General features: G+C 35.1%; 1 protein-coding gene across 1 annotated transcript in view; it reads right to left on the bottom strand.

The window, feature by feature from the left end:
* Window positions 1-1,650: 1,650 nt before the first annotated feature.
* The window catches only part of LOC126494213 (taste receptor type 2 member 136-like), a 29,173-nt gene continuing 11,693 nt past the window's right edge, over window positions 1,651-19,130 (bottom strand). The window contains 3 exon segments of the mRNA XM_050131473.1: window positions 1,651-1,933; window positions 1,935-2,337; window positions 2,340-2,565. Of these exon segments, the coding sequence (XP_049987430.1) occupies window positions 1,651-1,933; window positions 1,935-2,337; window positions 2,340-2,565 (912 nt within the window).

The following is a 19,130-nucleotide window of genomic DNA, read 5'->3' on the forward strand; positions in this document are numbered from 1 at the left end:
GTGAGTGTTTTGTTAGTATACTCAAAAGGTTTTTACTCATAACTGAAAGACTAGGGGATCAGACACTCAATTGTACAATAGATTGCTACGAAGGAGACTAAGGATTGCCAAAGATATTTTGATTATGGATCTGTAACATTATAATTCTCCACAATCGAACAGTTCTATTCAATGAGTAGGCTTGGATGTCACCATGGTTCCAGGTGTCAGGGTAGGTCACTAAGATGGGCATGGCTGGGGTACCTGGTCAATAACCTATTTATGCCCTGCTTTCCCCAGGTGCAAAGCATAGCATGGAGTTGTTCCTTTTTTCTCTCATGTTCCCAGGCCCCCAAATTCCTGCTTTTGTGTGCTTATTTTTGATTTTTGTTTTTATGAGACAGAATTTTTCTGTGTTGCCCTGACTGTCCTGAAAATTGTTCTGTAGACCAGGCTGATGTCAAACTCACAGAGATCTGCTTACCTCTACTTCCTGAATCCTAGATTAAAGGTGTGACCCCCCCACCACTCAACAATTCTTATAACTAAAATCTACCTCAAACAAGTCTACAATATGTAATTTAGAATTCAGCATACTAGATGCCTAAAAGAGATGGTGATTCGTTATTGAAATCTACATATGCTTAGTTTTGGTTACACGACTCTCTTACTCTTACTCTTCATCAACTTACCCTCTTCCTGCTGAGGTGTTTCTCTCCCCTCCCCTTTCCTGTCCTGTACTTTCATATTCAGTGTGATCTACTTAAGACGAAAAAATCATTGGTGTGGGGAAGGCAGGAGAAGAGGCAATAAGGAGAGAGAAGAGTATCATAGAGCTGATGAATTCTAATCACAGCTATTATAATTTCCTTAGAGTATTGAGATAGTATCAATGAAAACCTGTCATAAAAATTGTGTAACAGATTAATATATTTACACTATTTAACTACACTTCTTATTTTCATTGATGAAATATTGCTAGATTTTCTTCTAATACAGATGTACTTAAATTTGCAACTTTTATTCCAGAAAATAAAAATATTTTTAAAATAATCAAATGTTATTTTTAACTATTTCATGCATGAGGTACTGTATTTGTATCAGTTTCATCCTCCTTCTGCCCCATCTCCTTCCACAAATTCCGCTTAAAATCAAGGCCTTGTTTTGCTATAATCATCATCATACACACATACACATAAACACAAACCAAAAAAAAAATCTACTAACTCTAATTTTGCTTGTACACACCCATATTTAGGGTTGACCAGCAATAGATAACCTATCAGAAATCTGTAGTACAAAGAACAATGTGAACAGCAATGATTTCTTGAAACAAGCTAACAGTTTTATATAATATTTAAAAATAGTTTTAAACCTACTGTATAGAGGATAAGTATTTTTATTTGTTATATCTAGCTCCATAATTCTGAAAAAAATGTGAATCATATTCTGAATAACGGTCTAGTTTTTATTAAAGCAGTATTAAGAAAATGCTATAGACAGGTTTCTTGTATACTTTATACATGTTCACAAACACAAAAAAATGCTAATTTGGTAGGCACAGATATACTTTCCAGAAATTTCTTTAGAAATAATTTAAACATAGTCCATTTTTCAAAAGCAATAGGAAGCTACTAGTCACACCACATCTCTGGTATTGGTTGAAGGACTTTAAGGTTTCGTTTCTTTCAGCCAGAGGCTTGTTTTCACCTGCATCATTGTCAACACTAAGGCCTGTTTGAACTTCCTGTTTCCCCATATCAGTATGTAAGAATGGCTTGAAGGATATAATGCTCCAATAACCTGGCAAATCATGTGGACTGGTTCATCCAGAGACTTCATATAAATGTGACCTGATATGATTAGAGATAGAAAGAACATGGAAAACAACAGCAGAAAGGAGATCACAGCTTGCAAAGCCTTAATGTGGGCCATAGTGCTTGGATCTTGGTATCATTGTCTTAAGGTGTTTACACAGAGAATAGATTAACAACAGGAAATAGATCATAGATGTGGTGAAGGGAACGACATTGTTTAGAGTGAATGTCATCATAACTGTATGCTTTAAGACATAAGCCAGTTTGGTCTTCTCAGTCAAGTTGCCACTGTGATCATTCACTTGGACTTTGCCACATGTGGTTATCATCAGAAGATGAGTAATCAAAAACACCAAACTCCCCAAAAGTACAACTACAATAACACTCTTAATTTTTCCCTTCAGGCCAAGAAAAATAAGGTTTGAGAAATTGCCTATCTTCAGCAAATACAGTATGCTGAGTATAGTTGCCAGCCAGGTATTAAAATGGTTGGTTATAGTCCAGGTATAACAAATAAAAAGTTTTAGTTGTTCAGTTAACAAGATGGATTAAACACAGTTGAGCACCAGTTCATTAATACTATGCAAAGGAAATCAAACCTGAAGATGGCCAGAGCAGTGAGAATTCTCTCAGCTAAGGAGATTTTGCTTCTCTTGATGCTGCCAGTAAAGTTCACCAGTACAATGAAGACATTTGCCAAGCTTCCAAGTATAATCTCTGCCATCATTGTGAAGGTTGCAATGAACAAAAAAAAAAAAAACCTCATCGCCTCTGAACAAATAGTTTTTAAAAGAGGATAAACGAAATTTAGCTCTTGTTTCCGGGGCTTTGATTTATGTGAACTCACTGATTCCTGTGCTCTTCATTTACTTTCAGTGAGGATCATGCTGTGTTTAAATACAATGGTCCATGTCTAGTGCAATAGCAGACCTGTGTGCTGGTGAATCTCTTTGGGGCTTTTTTTTTTTTATATACAAACAAGAAAGTTTACAAAACATTTCAGGTGGATTTTATTCATACACCCTTCTAAGAACTGGTGAGTTTCAGAGCTGAGGTTAGAGGGAAGCTACAGTCTCATTTGCAAACATGCAAATAAACAAATCTATGGATTTGGTTTGAAACAGTTTCCTCTTCCTTATGCCCACCATAATTTGCATTCATTTATGTTACTGATTTGCAATTAAAATTTTAAAACTCAATCAAAGGATATTCAATGAGCTTGTAAATCCCGTGCTCTATCTTATTTATATATAGAACAATTACTTATTGTTAAATGACAGATTTATGTATTTTTAAAAAACCCAAAATTTCCTAACCATATTGATAAGGGACACTAGGAAGGCTGATACTTCATAAAGTCTGATGAAAACATCTATCACCTATGCATGATTTTTCCTGAAAAGCTGACAAAAGCTTGTGTGTACAGTGCTTGCATGTGCTCACACATGTGCCCTCTCATGCCTCACTCATAAGTAGAAGAATCATTGTACTATTGTCTCCTAAGTTAAAGAATATTATCACAGATACCATGTAAGTTTAAAGTAGACACTTGTTGTACTTCAAGCCATTTGTTCCACTATAAATATCTGTAACATATAAATATTTTCAAATATAGGTACCATCGTTATATATTTATATATTTATTCCTCGTAGGTATTGCTAATATCATTTGTATTTAAATATAATTTGATTAAAATAATCAGCAGTATTTTTAAGTAATTCTTTGTCAATTTTTTAAAAATTTTATTTTAATATTGTGTGTGTTTTGCCTGCATGTATGTTAGTATACCACATGCATTCCCAGTGCACCATCCCTGTGGTTGCTGGGAATCAAATCCAGGTCCTTTTCAAGAACAAGTGTTCTTCACCAGTGAACTAACTCTCTGGCCCCAAAAGTTTTCCAAAGATTTCTCAAAAGAACTTGTGTTCATTACTGTGGAGTTAAGAACTTATATATAAATATTTGGTATTTGAATAAACAAGGCAGTCTAAAATGAAATTTTAAGGCCTATGTGGCAATAGGAAGGTCCAGCATCTTCACATGGACTGAATCCTGAACAGCCATACAGGTGTATTTATTGACTTTTACCAAAGTATTTCCTCATTCAAGGCCCCTAATCTAATTTACATGTCTTACTAAAGGAGAGCATCACAAGCCCCCATGACTCTAGACCTTGATTATGTATGGCTGCAATATACAATAATACAATAGCTTCAGGTGTGTCAGAGGCATCTTGTGACCAAAGTCATGGGATGGCTGCAATACACCTTCAGCAAAACAATCACTTTTTTAATAAAGATTTCTCAAAGTCGCAACTTCTAAAAATCAACTGAATATGTTCAGTCTAATATCTGCCTAATACAGAGATTCTGCTAAATTCCTACAACATTGTTACTGTGACAAAATAATTAGAGACAACCTGCTTAATAAGTGAAAAGATTTTTTGGGGCTCATGGTTTCAGAGGCTTTATTTGATAGTTACTTGACTCTGCTGGAGTAAGTCATGATATACTCCCTTGTAAAGTCATCAGCTGTTGGAGAAGGTAGAAGCCATGCCTGATATATCTGGTTATGAATTTTTAATCTGCTACCCTAAGATTTTATTACATTTGGTTACTAGAAATGTACAAAACTTCCTTTCCTTAATTATTTCCCTAACATCAAACAGAAAAGGACAACATGATAATAAAGCATGATTTCAAGGATGGTTTATTATTCCTAAAAGACATCAAAAGAGCACCTACCTATTCATGAACTGAAGTTTTGCTCCTTGCTCTCTTCATTTTTCTAGTTTGATATTTCAGTGAAAGTTAGAGTCTCATTTACTAGCAAGGAAGTGAGAGATTCTGTCTTGCATTGTGTTGCTGAATTTTTTGTAAACTTATGCGTGATTTTTGCGTTTATCATACAAGCTAGTAAAATTATGAAACTCAGTACCTAGGCAATTATAGAAAAATTTAAATTTGCTGAAGGATCATCATCATCTGGCAACACTTGAGTGACCAACTGTCACTGAGAATCCATGTTTAAAAAATATTTTTTAATTCTTTGAGAATTTCATATATTATATTTTGATACTGTTTGTCCATTTTCCCCAAATCCTCCCAGATCTATCCCTTTTTATAGCTATCTAACTTTGTGTCATCATTTTTCCTTAAACCTATAGAGTCCATTACATATCCCTTGGTGTAACCAACCACTTTCCAACTGAATTTAAATCCTGTTGTGTGATACTGTTCCTGGGGCAGGGGGGTCAATGTGAACAGACATCCACTCACCCTATATATGGAACTGGTGTTAGATCAAAGTACAGTTAATTCCAACTTGCTGAACCAATGAGTTTTATTTGGGGTAACTAATGGGAATATAGATGAAGGGTACAGGAACATAAGTGACAGCATGGGTGACAGCCCAGAAAAGCTGAAAACCTGGAGTGCTTTGGGTAACCTACAGCCAGCTCAACAAGTTAGAGAGTGTCCTTTCCAGGTAGCTAGGTTGACCTAAGATTTATGCAAGCAGCTCAGCTTATCAGAGAAACTTGGAATATCATAAAATATTATAGATATAAATATAGTCCTGGAATTATCACCTCTGGAATATTTATTTAGGCATGGGAGAATAAATAAATTGTAGTTAATCACATTCTTTGTGAATGCTTAATTTTGGTATAATCAGTATATTGACTAGTGTAAATGAAAATAATATACAATGAATTCTAGATAAAACAGGCGTATAATACTGACTTTGTAATGGGTGAGGTCACTTCTCCTCTTTGAGGCACTTACATTTTTTTTTTTTTTGATTTTTTTCAAGACAGGGTTTTTCTGTAGCTTTTGGTTCCTGTCCTGGAACTAGCTCTTCTAGACCAGGCTGGCCTCAAACTCACTGAGGCACTTACTTTTAAAGAGAATTCAGGTTTATTGATAGATATTTAACAAATAGAAAAAATATAGCCTTTCTAATAATGCACATCTCTCTGGGTACTGAAAAATACCTGTCAATTTTTAATTTTCTTTTGCAGCCGAAATATGAGTGTAAAGCTGTATGTCATTTTCACCTTCTCTGGAAAGACTATCTCCCCCAGAGCTACTGGCCTGGTGGAAACTGAGATGATTCTAATCCAGAATTAAAGCGCTCTTTGCAAGTGAGTGTAATCCTCACTGTACCCAGGTCCTGTTTCTTTTCTGAAAGCCTATGAAGTCTCAACATCGGCACCCATTTCACACAGCTCCACCCTTTTGTCCTATTTCTACCTGTTTCTCTTCTTCCTTGAACTCATTTGCTCTTTGGAAGATGCCTTACCACAGAGACCTTCCTGACACTACACTGAAGGTATGTGTGCTTTTCCATCCTTAGATACTTTCCCTAATATCTCAATGTAGCCTATTATGCTTTCTACATCTGTCTTACCACAAAATTATGGATAATTATGGGTTTTCAAAGGAGCAAGTTCACTTTCTTTGATTCAGTGATTGAAAGTACTATCAAATGTAGACATTAAATTACTGCCTGGCATTCTCTGCCATCTATACTGTATTTAGAAACCATCCCTGACTTTATTGAATTATATGCAGTATTGTTCCTTAATTACTAAATTATGACAATATCAAAATTATCATTGTTTATATTGCCCAAAATGTTTGACATCCTTCCTCTGCTTTGGTGACAATCAGTGATATTTAAAAGCAGATACTGGAGGCTGTTAAAGGGAGGTGGATACAGTCTGATGGTCTTTGTTACTAATGGAAGAATCATCTCTACCAGTCATAGTAGAAGCTGGGAATGAAGAAGTTCTTACTGTGTGGGTGAGCTAATTCTTTTCATTGACTTTTTACAGCATAAGAATTTCATGCCTTATATACATGTAAAATAGACCTAATGCACCAGCTAAAATGGAATGTGTATCATAGCATGACCTGACCAACTTGTCCAATACCAAGCATGGTCTAGATGCAAAATAAATATGGGCACATTGAAAATCCTAAAAGTATGTGTATTTCAATAAATATGTATTTATGAGTAAACATTTGTACTGATATATCTATGCATGTGAAATCAAGAAATATTATTTTATTACTTAATATTAGAAAAATAAAGAACAAAATGACATTATAAAATAGATCAAAATGTGAGATCTATAGATATTGTATGGCCATGACTCTGCACAGATTGGTAATTTTAAAGCATCTATAAAGCCATGTATCTCAGAAAGTTACATAAACTGTTTACATTTTGTCATCTTTTATATACTTGAGAATCTCTAAAGGCATTTTTTATAGAACTCAAATAGTCATAACAAAACATGTGAATTGAAGCAAACATCTAGGTAATGAAAGTAATGTGTTTTCATTTGCACAGGAGCATGTGAGTTTCCAAACATTATCAATGACTAGAAAACACTGTGGGAGCTGTGTTTGTACAGAGAAGTATCTGGTCTGCCTTGTCTGAGCTATGTGAGGAGACATATTTTCATGGAAAGAACTTCAGATTTGGTTATTGGCAAGCCTCCATGTTTACTCCTTTGTTAGTATATGTGGGAGAATTAAGAGTAAATGTGTTATGAGAATCAACTCAGAAATTCTCAAAATTAATTTTAAAATAGCATTTCAAGTGAGTATGTAAACAAATCTTCAAAACATATTTAAAAATGGAGCATTTTCTGCAATCAGTAAGTGATATCTTCCATAAAACATTTATGATCATTTTAATTATGGAATTCATAATCGGAAATTTAGGAAATGGATACTTAATACTGGTGAACTGCATGAACTGTGTAAAGACAAAGAAGATCTCATTTGTAAATCAAATCCTCACTGCTTTGGCAACCTCCAGAATTTGTATGCTCTTGCAATTTTTCAAAACTTTATTAATTTCCTCAATGTATCCAGTTTCAATAAGGACTTCAGGGATGATACAAGTCCTTAATAATTCATGGATGATCGTCAATCATTTTAGCATCTGGCTTGCTACATGCCTTGGTGTCTTTTACTTTTTCAAGATAGGCAATTTTTCTAACTCTCTTTTTCTTTATTTAAAGTGGAGAGTTAAAAAGGCAGTTTCAGTAATATTGCTGGCATCTCTGGTCCTCTTGGCTTTCAATATTTTGCTGATCAACTTTGAAATTAATATGTGTATGAGTGAATATCAAAGAAACGTATCCTACAGTTTTGGTTCTCATTACCAGGCACAGTGTCACAGGCATGTGTTAATTCTTCACACTACTTTCCTGTTTGTCCCCTTTGGTGTGTGTCTGTCTTCTTTCCTCCTGCTCATCTTCTCCCTGTGGACACATCACAAGAAGATGCAGCAGCATGCCCAAGGATCGAGTGATGCCAGAACTACAGCCCACATCAAAGCCTTGAAAACTGTGATTGCCTTTCTCCTGCTATACACCATTTTTGTCTTGTCTCTGTTAATACAAATTTGGAAATATGAGTTGACGAAGGAAAATCTTTTCACTTTATTCTGTCAGGTTGTATATATAGCTTTTCCTTCATTCCATTCGTGTGTCCTGATTCTGGGAGATATGAAGCTGAGACAAGCCTTTCTTTCTCTATGCTGTAGTGCCTGAAAAGCAGGCTCAAAAATATAGAAACCCCAGAACTTCAGAACACTAGAGATCATGTTGCATATTCTAGGCAAAGATTAACAAATAAAAATTTCTTCTGTATTTTAAATTTTCACATTTTACATATTTGACTTTGCATAAATGTCTGGGAAAATCTCTTGACACTAAAAGGGCTGTATAGGATGTGCAGCATGTCATTAGTTAAAATGGGAAGCATAATATTTTTAGTTGTAAGCCCTTACTTTACTTACCTAAACTTCTACCAACATATTTCTTTCTTATTACCCATTTGAGCACCCCTTTTTTAATTATGTGACTAATGTCAAGAAAAAGAGTCCTATAACACATATTCCTTTATTTCATCATCCGGCCATAGTCTGCAAACTGTTAGCAGATGTTGAAGTAGAACCTCAACTCTCATTTGCTAGCATGGAAATAAAGGCATATTCTCTTTCAAGGTTTTATGAATATTTATTCATCTTCTACACTACATGATTTGGGTGTTCCAGTAGAGATATCAATTAGTAAAATTTTAATTCCTAGTAATTGAACAATGTAGGAAACTGAAAGATGGAAATCAATTATTTTGAGATGGTACACTTGAGAGAAATAATTCTGAAGTAACCTGGGACTATGTTCAAAGAATATACCTGAACAAAAATTGACTTATAAAAAACAATTTAAAGTCAATTCTGTATTTTTTTTGCTTTATTAAGCTTCTCACTCTCCTTAAGAACTTAATAAACCCTGCATGCTGAAAGTTAATACTCATAACTTTTTTATTTGCAAGCCATAGACATAAATAGACACTTTTTTCACCTTCTCACCCATTTTCTTTGCCTTCTGATGTAATTATAAGTAATATAAAACTAATATGTATTAGTTTATGTATTGCAAATAATGTAATAAATAATAAACTAGGGCATGAAGTATCATATCTTGCAATTTTCCAAATGAGAAAAGAGTCATGAAAATCAGGTGATACTTACTTTATTATCCTAGTGAGAGCTCTCATTCTGTGAGATTTATCAAGCATTTCACTCATACATTGCTTTCATACAAAGTCTTCATACAAACACTTTTGTTGTTTAATTATAATTTCAGGAATTTTGTAGTTATTTCTTAACTCGCTTTGAATTTCACTGGACTAGCTTTGGACACAGGGTCTAAAATCAAATATCCTTCTTACAAAACTGAATCTATCTCTTCAATACCAAGATTTATGTTTCTATTTCTTTAGATAATCATTTAATGATATGTAATATAGTTTAATAAGTCTGAAAAATAAATGTATATATTTCTCTGTTATTACAAAGAATACTTGAAAATTTCATGTTCTCAATAGTAATTGATGATAAATAGCTACATTTTAATATTTTTGACAATGTTGCTGGATCTTCTCAGTATATTTTCTAATCAACTAATCATTTTTGTGGATGACATTGTATTACCAATTAGGTAAAACATTATGAACACAAAAGTAAATCTTGTTATTATTTTTTTTTGTTTATCACTCTCTATTTTGCTACTATTTATAGCTTTACTACAAAGCTCTCCTTATTCTGATATTTGTATGAAAGATTTTATAGTTCACCATTAAGCACAATATTCCTATTTTTTTAGTATTTTATTGGGCATATGTTATATACTACTTATATTTAGCTTAGGTTATATTTATCCAAGCTATTAAAACCATTAAAGGTCTGAATTAACCAGAAAAAAAATTACACTAAAATTTCACCAGAAAACACTTAACATTAAGAACTATTGGACATAACAAAGTGTTGAGTGCTAGACCAATCCAAACTTTCCCTGAGATCCTGATGAATGCAGAAAGAACTCAACCCCTTTTCTAAAGCCATGCTTGGCAGAGCCAATAATGGCCTTGGGCCTGGACCTCAAGGAACCCACAGCTTTGGATCTTGAGAACCCAGATCTTCTTACTCTGAGGAACTGTGCTTAGTCCAAGGCAGCTGTGTGCTTGGCTTCTGCCACCCTTGAGTGATTCTGTGTTTCCCTTGTGTAACATTGCTTGATTGACTCCCGATGACTTGCCGTATTGCATAATAGTTTTTTGCCAACTTGTCCCATTTTTCCATTCTGGAAAAACTGTATAAGATGTGCTTCTCAATAAACTTGCTTGTCATAAAACATAGTTTGTCCAAGACTTCTTGATGCCAGCTTTCTTATATTTTTTATCTTATTGCTTTTTACCCTTCCTTTTAGGACCCTGTCGCTGAAGAATGACCTACTGGCTAAGGTTAATAGAAGGGTAAAAAGATGACTATAGTTTGAAGATAAGGTATATATAAAAAGTAAACAAGCAAACTTATACTTGAGTCTAAGAAAGGATAACCACAAAAAACCTACACATATACATGTAACACACACGAATACCAATTTAACAGCACTCTTAGGAAGACCACATATAAGTACCTACCCAGCCTACATACCAAAAAATGCTGGAAATCCTCAGCATTGATCTGGTGGTTGATTCCCTACTACATATAGAGTCAGCTATTCATACACTGACTTCTTGATAGGGGTGAATTGGAAAATGGAGGCTGGCCAGTTGGGGGTTTCTGTTCCACCTGGTATCCCACAGCTGGCAAGCCCCAAAGAAAATCACACAGAGATCTCTACAAGTTATAAAGCTGATTGGCCTGTTTACTCAGGCTACTTATTAGCTTATATTAACCCATTATTCTGATCTATTTTAGCCATATGGCTCGGTACATTTTTCAGCTGGCAGGTCACATCCTGCTTCCTAGGTGGTCTGTGCAGGACTGGGAGGAATCAACTTCCTCCTTCCCAGAATTCTCCTGTTCTCATTGCATCATTTCTACTTCCTGTCTGGTTTTTCCATCTATAATCCTGCCTGGCCAATCAGCATTTATTTAAATCATGATTGAAAGAATACAATTTCTCCTGCACCAGTGAATAACATATCAAGCTATTCGAGGAGTTTCTTGCTAACGCAAGTGACATTTGGGTGCCATGGTCCAACACATCTCAGAAAGTATTGAGTAAAGAAGATGCCCATACTGCCTGTCAAGCACAGTCTGCCTGGTGTTTGCAGTGTCATTAAAAACAAAAAAGCCTGTTCTTATATACTTCTATTTTTTTTTTACCACGTGCTATTATGGTATTTCAAATAATATCTATAGTCTTGCGTGTGTGTGTGTGTGTGTGTGTGTCAGTGAGTGTCTGTGTGTGTGTGTATGTGTGTTTAATTTTAAATAGAATCTTTTGGTTTTACTCTCACAGTTTTCCCCTCTTAGGTTTTTATGTCAATTGATTCTTCCCCAATTACTACATTTGGTCCTCTTTATCAGTAGGTTCTTTATCTGCAAATTGAAACAGCTGCAAATAAAAAGTAACAGAGGAAATTATTTCATTATCAGAGGGCATATTTGGAATATTCCCATCATTGCTTCTTGAAAACTACAACATGATAACTACTAATGTCATCATGATATGCAACTGAATTTTCTATCTCATGTGGGTGACAATTGAAATGTAGGAGAGGATGTGCATACAGGATGATAAGGCATAAAGTATCCAAGTGAATGCACATTTATAAAATAGGAACACAGGATTAGGAATCTGATTGCCTATGCTAACAATTCAATTATTGTATTTCTTTTTTTTTCTGTATGTAAAAGCAAAGATCCTTTATTCTACCCAAGTTTGCAAACTAGGACTCTCCACGTGTCCAACGTATTGGAGTGATGAGAGAGCCCCAAGCTCACTTAGAGTTGTTTTTTTTTATTATATTTTTTCCTTTTTTAGTTGATTTTTATTGCACTCTACATTTTCCTCTGCTTCCATCTCTGCCTCTCCCCTACCCTTCAACCCTTTTCCAATGTCCCCATGTTCCCAATTTACTCAGCAAGTCTTGTCTTTTTTTACTTCCCATGTACATTAGATCCATGTATATCTCTCTTAGTATCATCATTGTTGTCTAAGTTATCTGGGATTGTGATTTTTAGGCTGGTTTTCTTTTCTGTATGTTTAAAAATCACTTATGAGTGAGTCCATATGATAACTGTCTTTCTGAGTCTGGGTTACCTCATTCAAAATGATGTTTTCTAGGTCCATTCATTTTCCTGCAAAATTCAATATATCATTTTTTCTGTTGTGTAATACTACATTGTGTAAATGTACGACATTTTCCTTATCCATTCTTTGGTCGAGGGGCGTTTAGGTTGTTTCCAGGTTCTAGCTATGACAAACAATGCTGCTATGAACATAGTTGAACACATATCCTTGTGGAACGATTGAGCATCCTTTGGTTATATACCCACAAGTGGTATTACTGGGTCTTGAGAAAGATTGTTTTCTGAAGAATCACCACACTGACATCCAAAGGGGTTGTGCCAGCTTGCATTCACACCAGCAATACAAAAGTCTTTCCTTTACCCCCAAACTTTCCAGCATAAGTTGTGTTTAGGGTTTTTTATCTTAGCCATTCTTACAGGTGTAAGATGAAATCTCAAAGTTTTTTTTGATTTTCATTTCTCTGATGACTAAGGATGTTGAGCATTTTCTTAAGTGTCTTTCAGCCATTTTAGATTCCTCTGTTGAGAGTTCTCTGTTTAGGTCTGTAGCCCTCCTGTACTTAGATGATAAAAGGACTAGGAAAGAAATCAGAGAAACAACACCATTCACAATAGCCACAAATAGCATAAAATATCTCGGAGTAACTCTAACCAAGCAAGTTGAAGACTTGTATGACAAGTATTTTAAATCTTTGAAGAATGAAATTAAAGAAGACACCAGAAAGTGGAAATATCTCCGATGCTCTTAGGTAGGCAGAATTAACATAGTAAAAATGACAATCTTACCAAAAGCAATCTACAGATTCAGTTCAATGCCGTCAAAAATCCCAGCAAAATACTTTACAGACCTTGAAAGAAGAGTACTCAACTTCACATAGAAAAGCAAAAGAAACCAAGAATAGCCAACACAATCCTGTACAATAAAAGAACTTCTGGAGACATCATAATCCCAGACTCAAACACTACTACAGAGCTACAGTACTAAAACCAGCTTGACATTGCATAAGAACAGACAGAAGGACCAATGGAATTGAATCAAAGACCCAGATATTAATCCACACACCTTCAAACACCTGATTTTCGAGAAAGAAGCAAAAAATATGAAATTGAAAAAGGTAGCATATTTAACAAATTGTGCTGGCATAACTGGATATCAACATGTAGAAGAATGAAAATAGACCCATATCTATCACCATGCACAAAACTCAAGTCCAAATGGATAAAAGGCCTTGACATAAAGCCAGCCACACTGAACTTTATAGAAGAGAATGTGTGAAGTACACTTGAACACATTATATTTAGGATAACCCCAGCAGCACAGACACTGAGAGAAACAATTAATAAGTAGGACCTCCTGAACTGAAAAGCTTCTGTACAGCAAAGGACATGATCAACAAGACAAAACGGCAGCCTACAGAATGGGAAAAGATCTTCACTAACCCCACATCAGACAGAGGTCTGATCTCCAAAATATGCAACAAACTAAACAAATTGGTCATCAAAAGAACAAATTATCCAATATTTTTATTTTCTAATCACAGGACACTTAACAAGTCTTTAAATGTCTTCTAAATTCTTTTTTAGTATACTCTAGCATGGTGTCAACAGGAGAGTTTGTATAAAACAGTGTACATTTACTTGTAAATGAAGAAATTAAATAGATATTTTTCTAATATTTCCTACAGCCATAAGATTAACCTATTATTCATTTCTCACTGTATAATTTTAAAATTCTTATCACTCATTTCTTAACCATTCATCACTTCACTAATTAGTAGACATGCATTTCTTCATTTTTCTGAAGCTTTCATTGTTCTTATTGTTTGCTTGGGGAGTGAATTTAAACTGGGTTGCCTAGAGTACTACTAATATGTTTATATTCTAGTTTATATACTAACTCTCTCTGTCTCTCTCTTTGTCTCTCTCTCTGTCTCTGTTTCTCTCTCTCTCTCTCTGCTTGTGTGTGTATGTGTGTGTTTTATGCACATGTCTGTACAGGCAACATCACTGGGCGACTGTCTGGGCAAGTGTGGATTTGGAAAGATTATAATTACTGTGAAAAAAGGGAAATGGAAAATGATGTGGGAGTGTTATATATCAATCTGTTGATTTCATTGGCTGAGCAATAAAGAAACTGCTGGCCCTGATAGGTTAAAAGATAGGTGGGCGGAATAAACAGGATAGGAGGCTGGGCGGAAGAGGAAGTGAGGTCAGACTCTGCGCTGCTTCCAGAGGGACCAGACAGCCGCCATGCTCTGCTCTCCCAGGCAGCTGCAACCCATGATGGACTTAGGCTAGAATCTTCCCGGTAAGCGCACCTTGAGGTGCTTACAAACAATTACTAGAAATGGGCTAGTCCAGGTGCGAGAATTAGCCTGTAAGGGCTAGAGTTCATGGGCCAAGCAGTTCTTAAATGAATACAGTTTGTGTGTTGTTATTTCGGGCATGAGCTAGCCAAGCGGCCAGGGTGTTGGGAACGCAGCCCCGCCGCCGCTCTTATTTCAACAGGAAAAGTAGGAAAAGGGAAAGATATGGGGATTATATGACCAAGTGTCATATGCCTTGTTTTATAAAAGACAACATTTTGTATAATGAATATACACAGATGAAAGAGAAAAATAATTGAAGTTAACTAAATGTTACAAAAAAACAGAAGGCAATCTTAATCTTTGAAAATAGAAAAACTTTTAAGTTTTATAAAACTTAGAAAAGAACTTGACTAAAATAGATTAATGAATGGAGTTTTAAGAAATGGGCCTCAGAGATGACCCAACTGATAATGTACTTTTACACTCAACTATGAGGACCTAAGTTCAGATCCCAATAATCTCTGAGAAGAGTTGGATCAGGCATCATGTGTTCTTATTTTCTATACTCCAATCATAAATTGAAAGGAAGAAAGAGGAGAAGCCCCATAAATCATGGTTTGGCTATCCTGGCACACACAGTGGTGAACAAAGAGACTCTGATTAAATAGGCAGAAGACAAAGACTGACACCCAAGACTGTACTCTGTGTTCTCTATGTGAGCCATAGCATGCATATACTCACAGTCAAACAAAGTAACCCAAGTGGACACACACTCACAGAAAAATTTAAAAATTAATTCTGATCTTTAAAAGATACTGTAAGGAAAATGAAATGGTATGTCATGATTTGAAAGAAAATACTTACTAAAATATACTTGATATAAGAAGGTTTTTCAGGCTTACAATAAGCAGTGTAAGTGGAGACTACACATTCATTTCCCAGCCACCGAGACCCAAATAATCACATAAAAACTATATTAATTATAACACTGCTTGACCAATGGCCCAGATATATTCTTAGCTAGCTCTTAAATTAGTCCATTTCTCTTAATATTTGCATCACCACGAGGCTGTGGCTTATCAGTAAGGTTCTAGCATCTTTTTTTCTGTTGCATGGTGTTTGCCTGACTCTCCCTTCTTTCTCCCTGCATTCAGTTTAGTTTTCCTGTCTAGCTTTTTCTGCCCTGTCACAGGCCAAAGAAGCTTCTTTATTAACCAATAGCAATAAAAATAATTCACAACATACATTTCCTTTGTCTGTGTAAATAAAAGGAAGGTTTTAACTTTAGCATAATAAAAGTACATATAACAAAGCAGGTATAAAGCAAGGATTATAATTACAATATTTAATATATTTGTATCTGGCAAAATTTAAAAAAATATTTTATCATCTATTTTATCATTGTGAGTCTACAGTTTTATATCTAAATTTATCTTTTATTATAACTAAGGAAGATATAACTATAACTATTTGTCTATAACTCTATCAAAGACCCAGAAGGGTATAATATTACCTAAGTAAACAGGAATTGCTAAACAGGAATTGCATTGAAAGTAACTTCCAAAATTCTACAATTGAGAAATACATCTTACTGCCTGAAAAGTCATGGAAAGTTCTTTTGTAATGTTGGGGCATCCATCTTCAGTCTGCAGTCCCTTTGGATCTGGCAGACCTTTTCATGAATCAGGAAACTTGAAAGACTATTTCACCTATATTGGCAGTTGGCCAGTCAGAATTTTTGGAAGACTTAAATGAAGCACAAACCCTGAATGACTGTCTCACCTTCTTTTGGCAAATTAAGCAGTAATTTTTTTTCTGGATCCTGCATGTTTATAAAGTACTGTCAAACAGTAGTCCAGGCAAGGCTAACAAACTCCCAAAAGAGCCTCTTGGATGTCCATTATCCTCTTGAAGTAGATTTGTGCTGCCAGAAGAAGACATGTCTCAATGTCAAGAAAAGTCTAAACTCCTAAAACCTTGTAATGCCATATTCTATAGATCTTGGAAGTATTGAAAATTATCTAACTAAAATATATCTCTGTATATCTAGAAAACCTAGTTAATGTAATTAAAAGTTTATTATTATAGATGGCTGTCTATTAATCTGTATTTCTTAATGATGCTTACATTTTAAATGAACTGCACAAACACTATATATTATATAAGAGCAGAAGTACATATATACAGTGTAATAAAATTGACCTTAAATTTGTATCAGTAGACAAAGATCCATACCAATGCAAAGTATACATCTCTGTATCAAATCCCTTTATTTTTTTACAAAATTGACCATGATCACTAACTATTTTTAACCAACCCTTTTAAAATAAAAATAGACATTTATAAACAATCATTTTGAGAATTTTGGTGTAGTTTTTTTTTAACTGCTTCCTTTTTTTTATTGGGCAATTTTTTTTACGGTCTCTGTAGATCATTCAGGGAGTCTTGTTCCATTAAACCACATTAACCTGGAAGGAATCCACAGGTTCCCATCCTCTGTGGAAAAAAAAAAAAAAAAAACAGAATCTCATTTCCAAAGTAACATACCCTTAGACTCAAATTTTGAAGTCAAGATATATTTATATTGGTTTAGCATAGGAGCCCTTACAGTCAAATATCTCTCTGGAGTTAGCTCATTAACAGTTCAAAGAATCCAAAGAAAACACAGTAGTATACATAATCCAGACTCTGTGTATTTGTGTGGCCTTTTTATGTTACTCTTACTGTCTCTTTAACGACTTTCTTTCATTTTTTTTAAAAAAAAACTATTCCTTTCTATAAGGACATTTGTCTAACTATGTTCATAGCATCATTTTTTTTAATACCCGGAACTATGAAACAACCTAGATCCCCCTCAACTGAAGAACAGATAAAAAAAAATGTGGTACATTTACGCAATAGAGTACTGCTGAGTGGTAAAAACAATGACATCTTATAATCGATATGCAAATGGATGGAATTATAAGAAAACATCCTAAGTTAGGTAACCCAGACCCAGAAAGATCAACTTGGCAAGTACTCACTCATAAATGGATACTAACTATAAAGCAACGGATAATGAGCCTACAGTCAATGACTCTAGAGAAGCTAAGTAGCAAGGTAAATCCTAAAGAAAAAATATATACATCCCCCTAGGAAGGAAAAATAGACAAGGTTTTATGGCAAAATTGGGATCATGGAAATAGGAGGAGAAGGGAGGGGAGCTGGGAAGGAGAAAGGGAGAAAGGAGAAAGGGGAGGGAGAGGAGAACTTGAAGAAATGGGATTGTAGAGATGGAGGAAGGATGGAGATAGAGAACAAGGAGAGATATAATTTGACTGAGGGAACCATTATGGGGCTAGCAAGAAACCTGGCACTAGGAAAATTCCCAGGAATCCACAAGGATGATGCCAGCTAAGACCCTAAGCAATACAGGAGACGGTACCTGATCTGGCCTTGCCCTGTAGTCATACTGATGACTATGTTAAATGGTACCATAGAACCTTCATCAAGCAACTGATGGAAACAGATGTAGAGACCTACAGCAGAGAACTGGACTGAGCTGTCAAAGTCAAGTTGAAGAGTGGGAGGAGTGAGACTATAAGCAAAAAGGTCAAGACCATGATGGGGGCACCCACTGAAGCAGTTTATCTGAGCTAGTGGGAGCTCACCAACTCCAACTGAACAGGGAAGGAACTGAGCTTTTGTTTCCCAGTAAACCCAGACCCAAATAATAACAAAAAATATATTAATTACAACACTGTTTGGCCAATGACTCAGGCATATTCTTAATTATCTCTTATATCTTAATTTAACCCATTTCTATGAATCTGTGTATTACCACTAGACTGTGGCTTACCAGTAAGGTTCTGGCATCTTTGTCCTTTGGAAGCAACATTGTGTCAGCCTAACTCTATCTTCTTTCTCCATGAATTCACATTAGTTTTTCAACCTAGATATATTCTGCCCTGCCATAGGCAAAAGAAGTTTCTTTATTAACCAATGGTAATAAACATATTCACAGCGAACAGAGGGGAATTTCACAACAAAGAAGTTCAAATTTGATAATTCAGACAAATCAATAAACCAATTAAATAATAGTTAGGTTCATAAATGTAAAATCATAAATTCTGAATGAGAAAATTATACCTACATAAATATTTATAGCAGTGCTATTTATAATGGCCAAAAATTGGGAACTAATCATAGTTCATTAACAGGCCAAATGAGTCTATTAAAACCAATATATAAACAAAGGACCTACCTAGCTCGCTGCAGGCAGACTAGTGGGGACAAAGGAGCTACCACCCTCAGTGGGGCTGATCTATTGGGAGCTCACCAAGGCCAGCTGGACTGTGACTGAAAAAGCATGGGATAAAACCGGACTCTCTGATCATGGCGAAAAATGAGGACTGA

This window comes from Alexandromys fortis, unplaced genomic scaffold, assembly GCF_014885135.2.
Source record: "Alexandromys fortis isolate MF-2015 unplaced genomic scaffold, M_Fortis_MF-2015_v1.1 scaffold_353, whole genome shotgun sequence".
NCBI classification, from domain to species: Eukaryota; Metazoa; Chordata; class Mammalia; order Rodentia; family Cricetidae; genus Alexandromys; species Alexandromys fortis.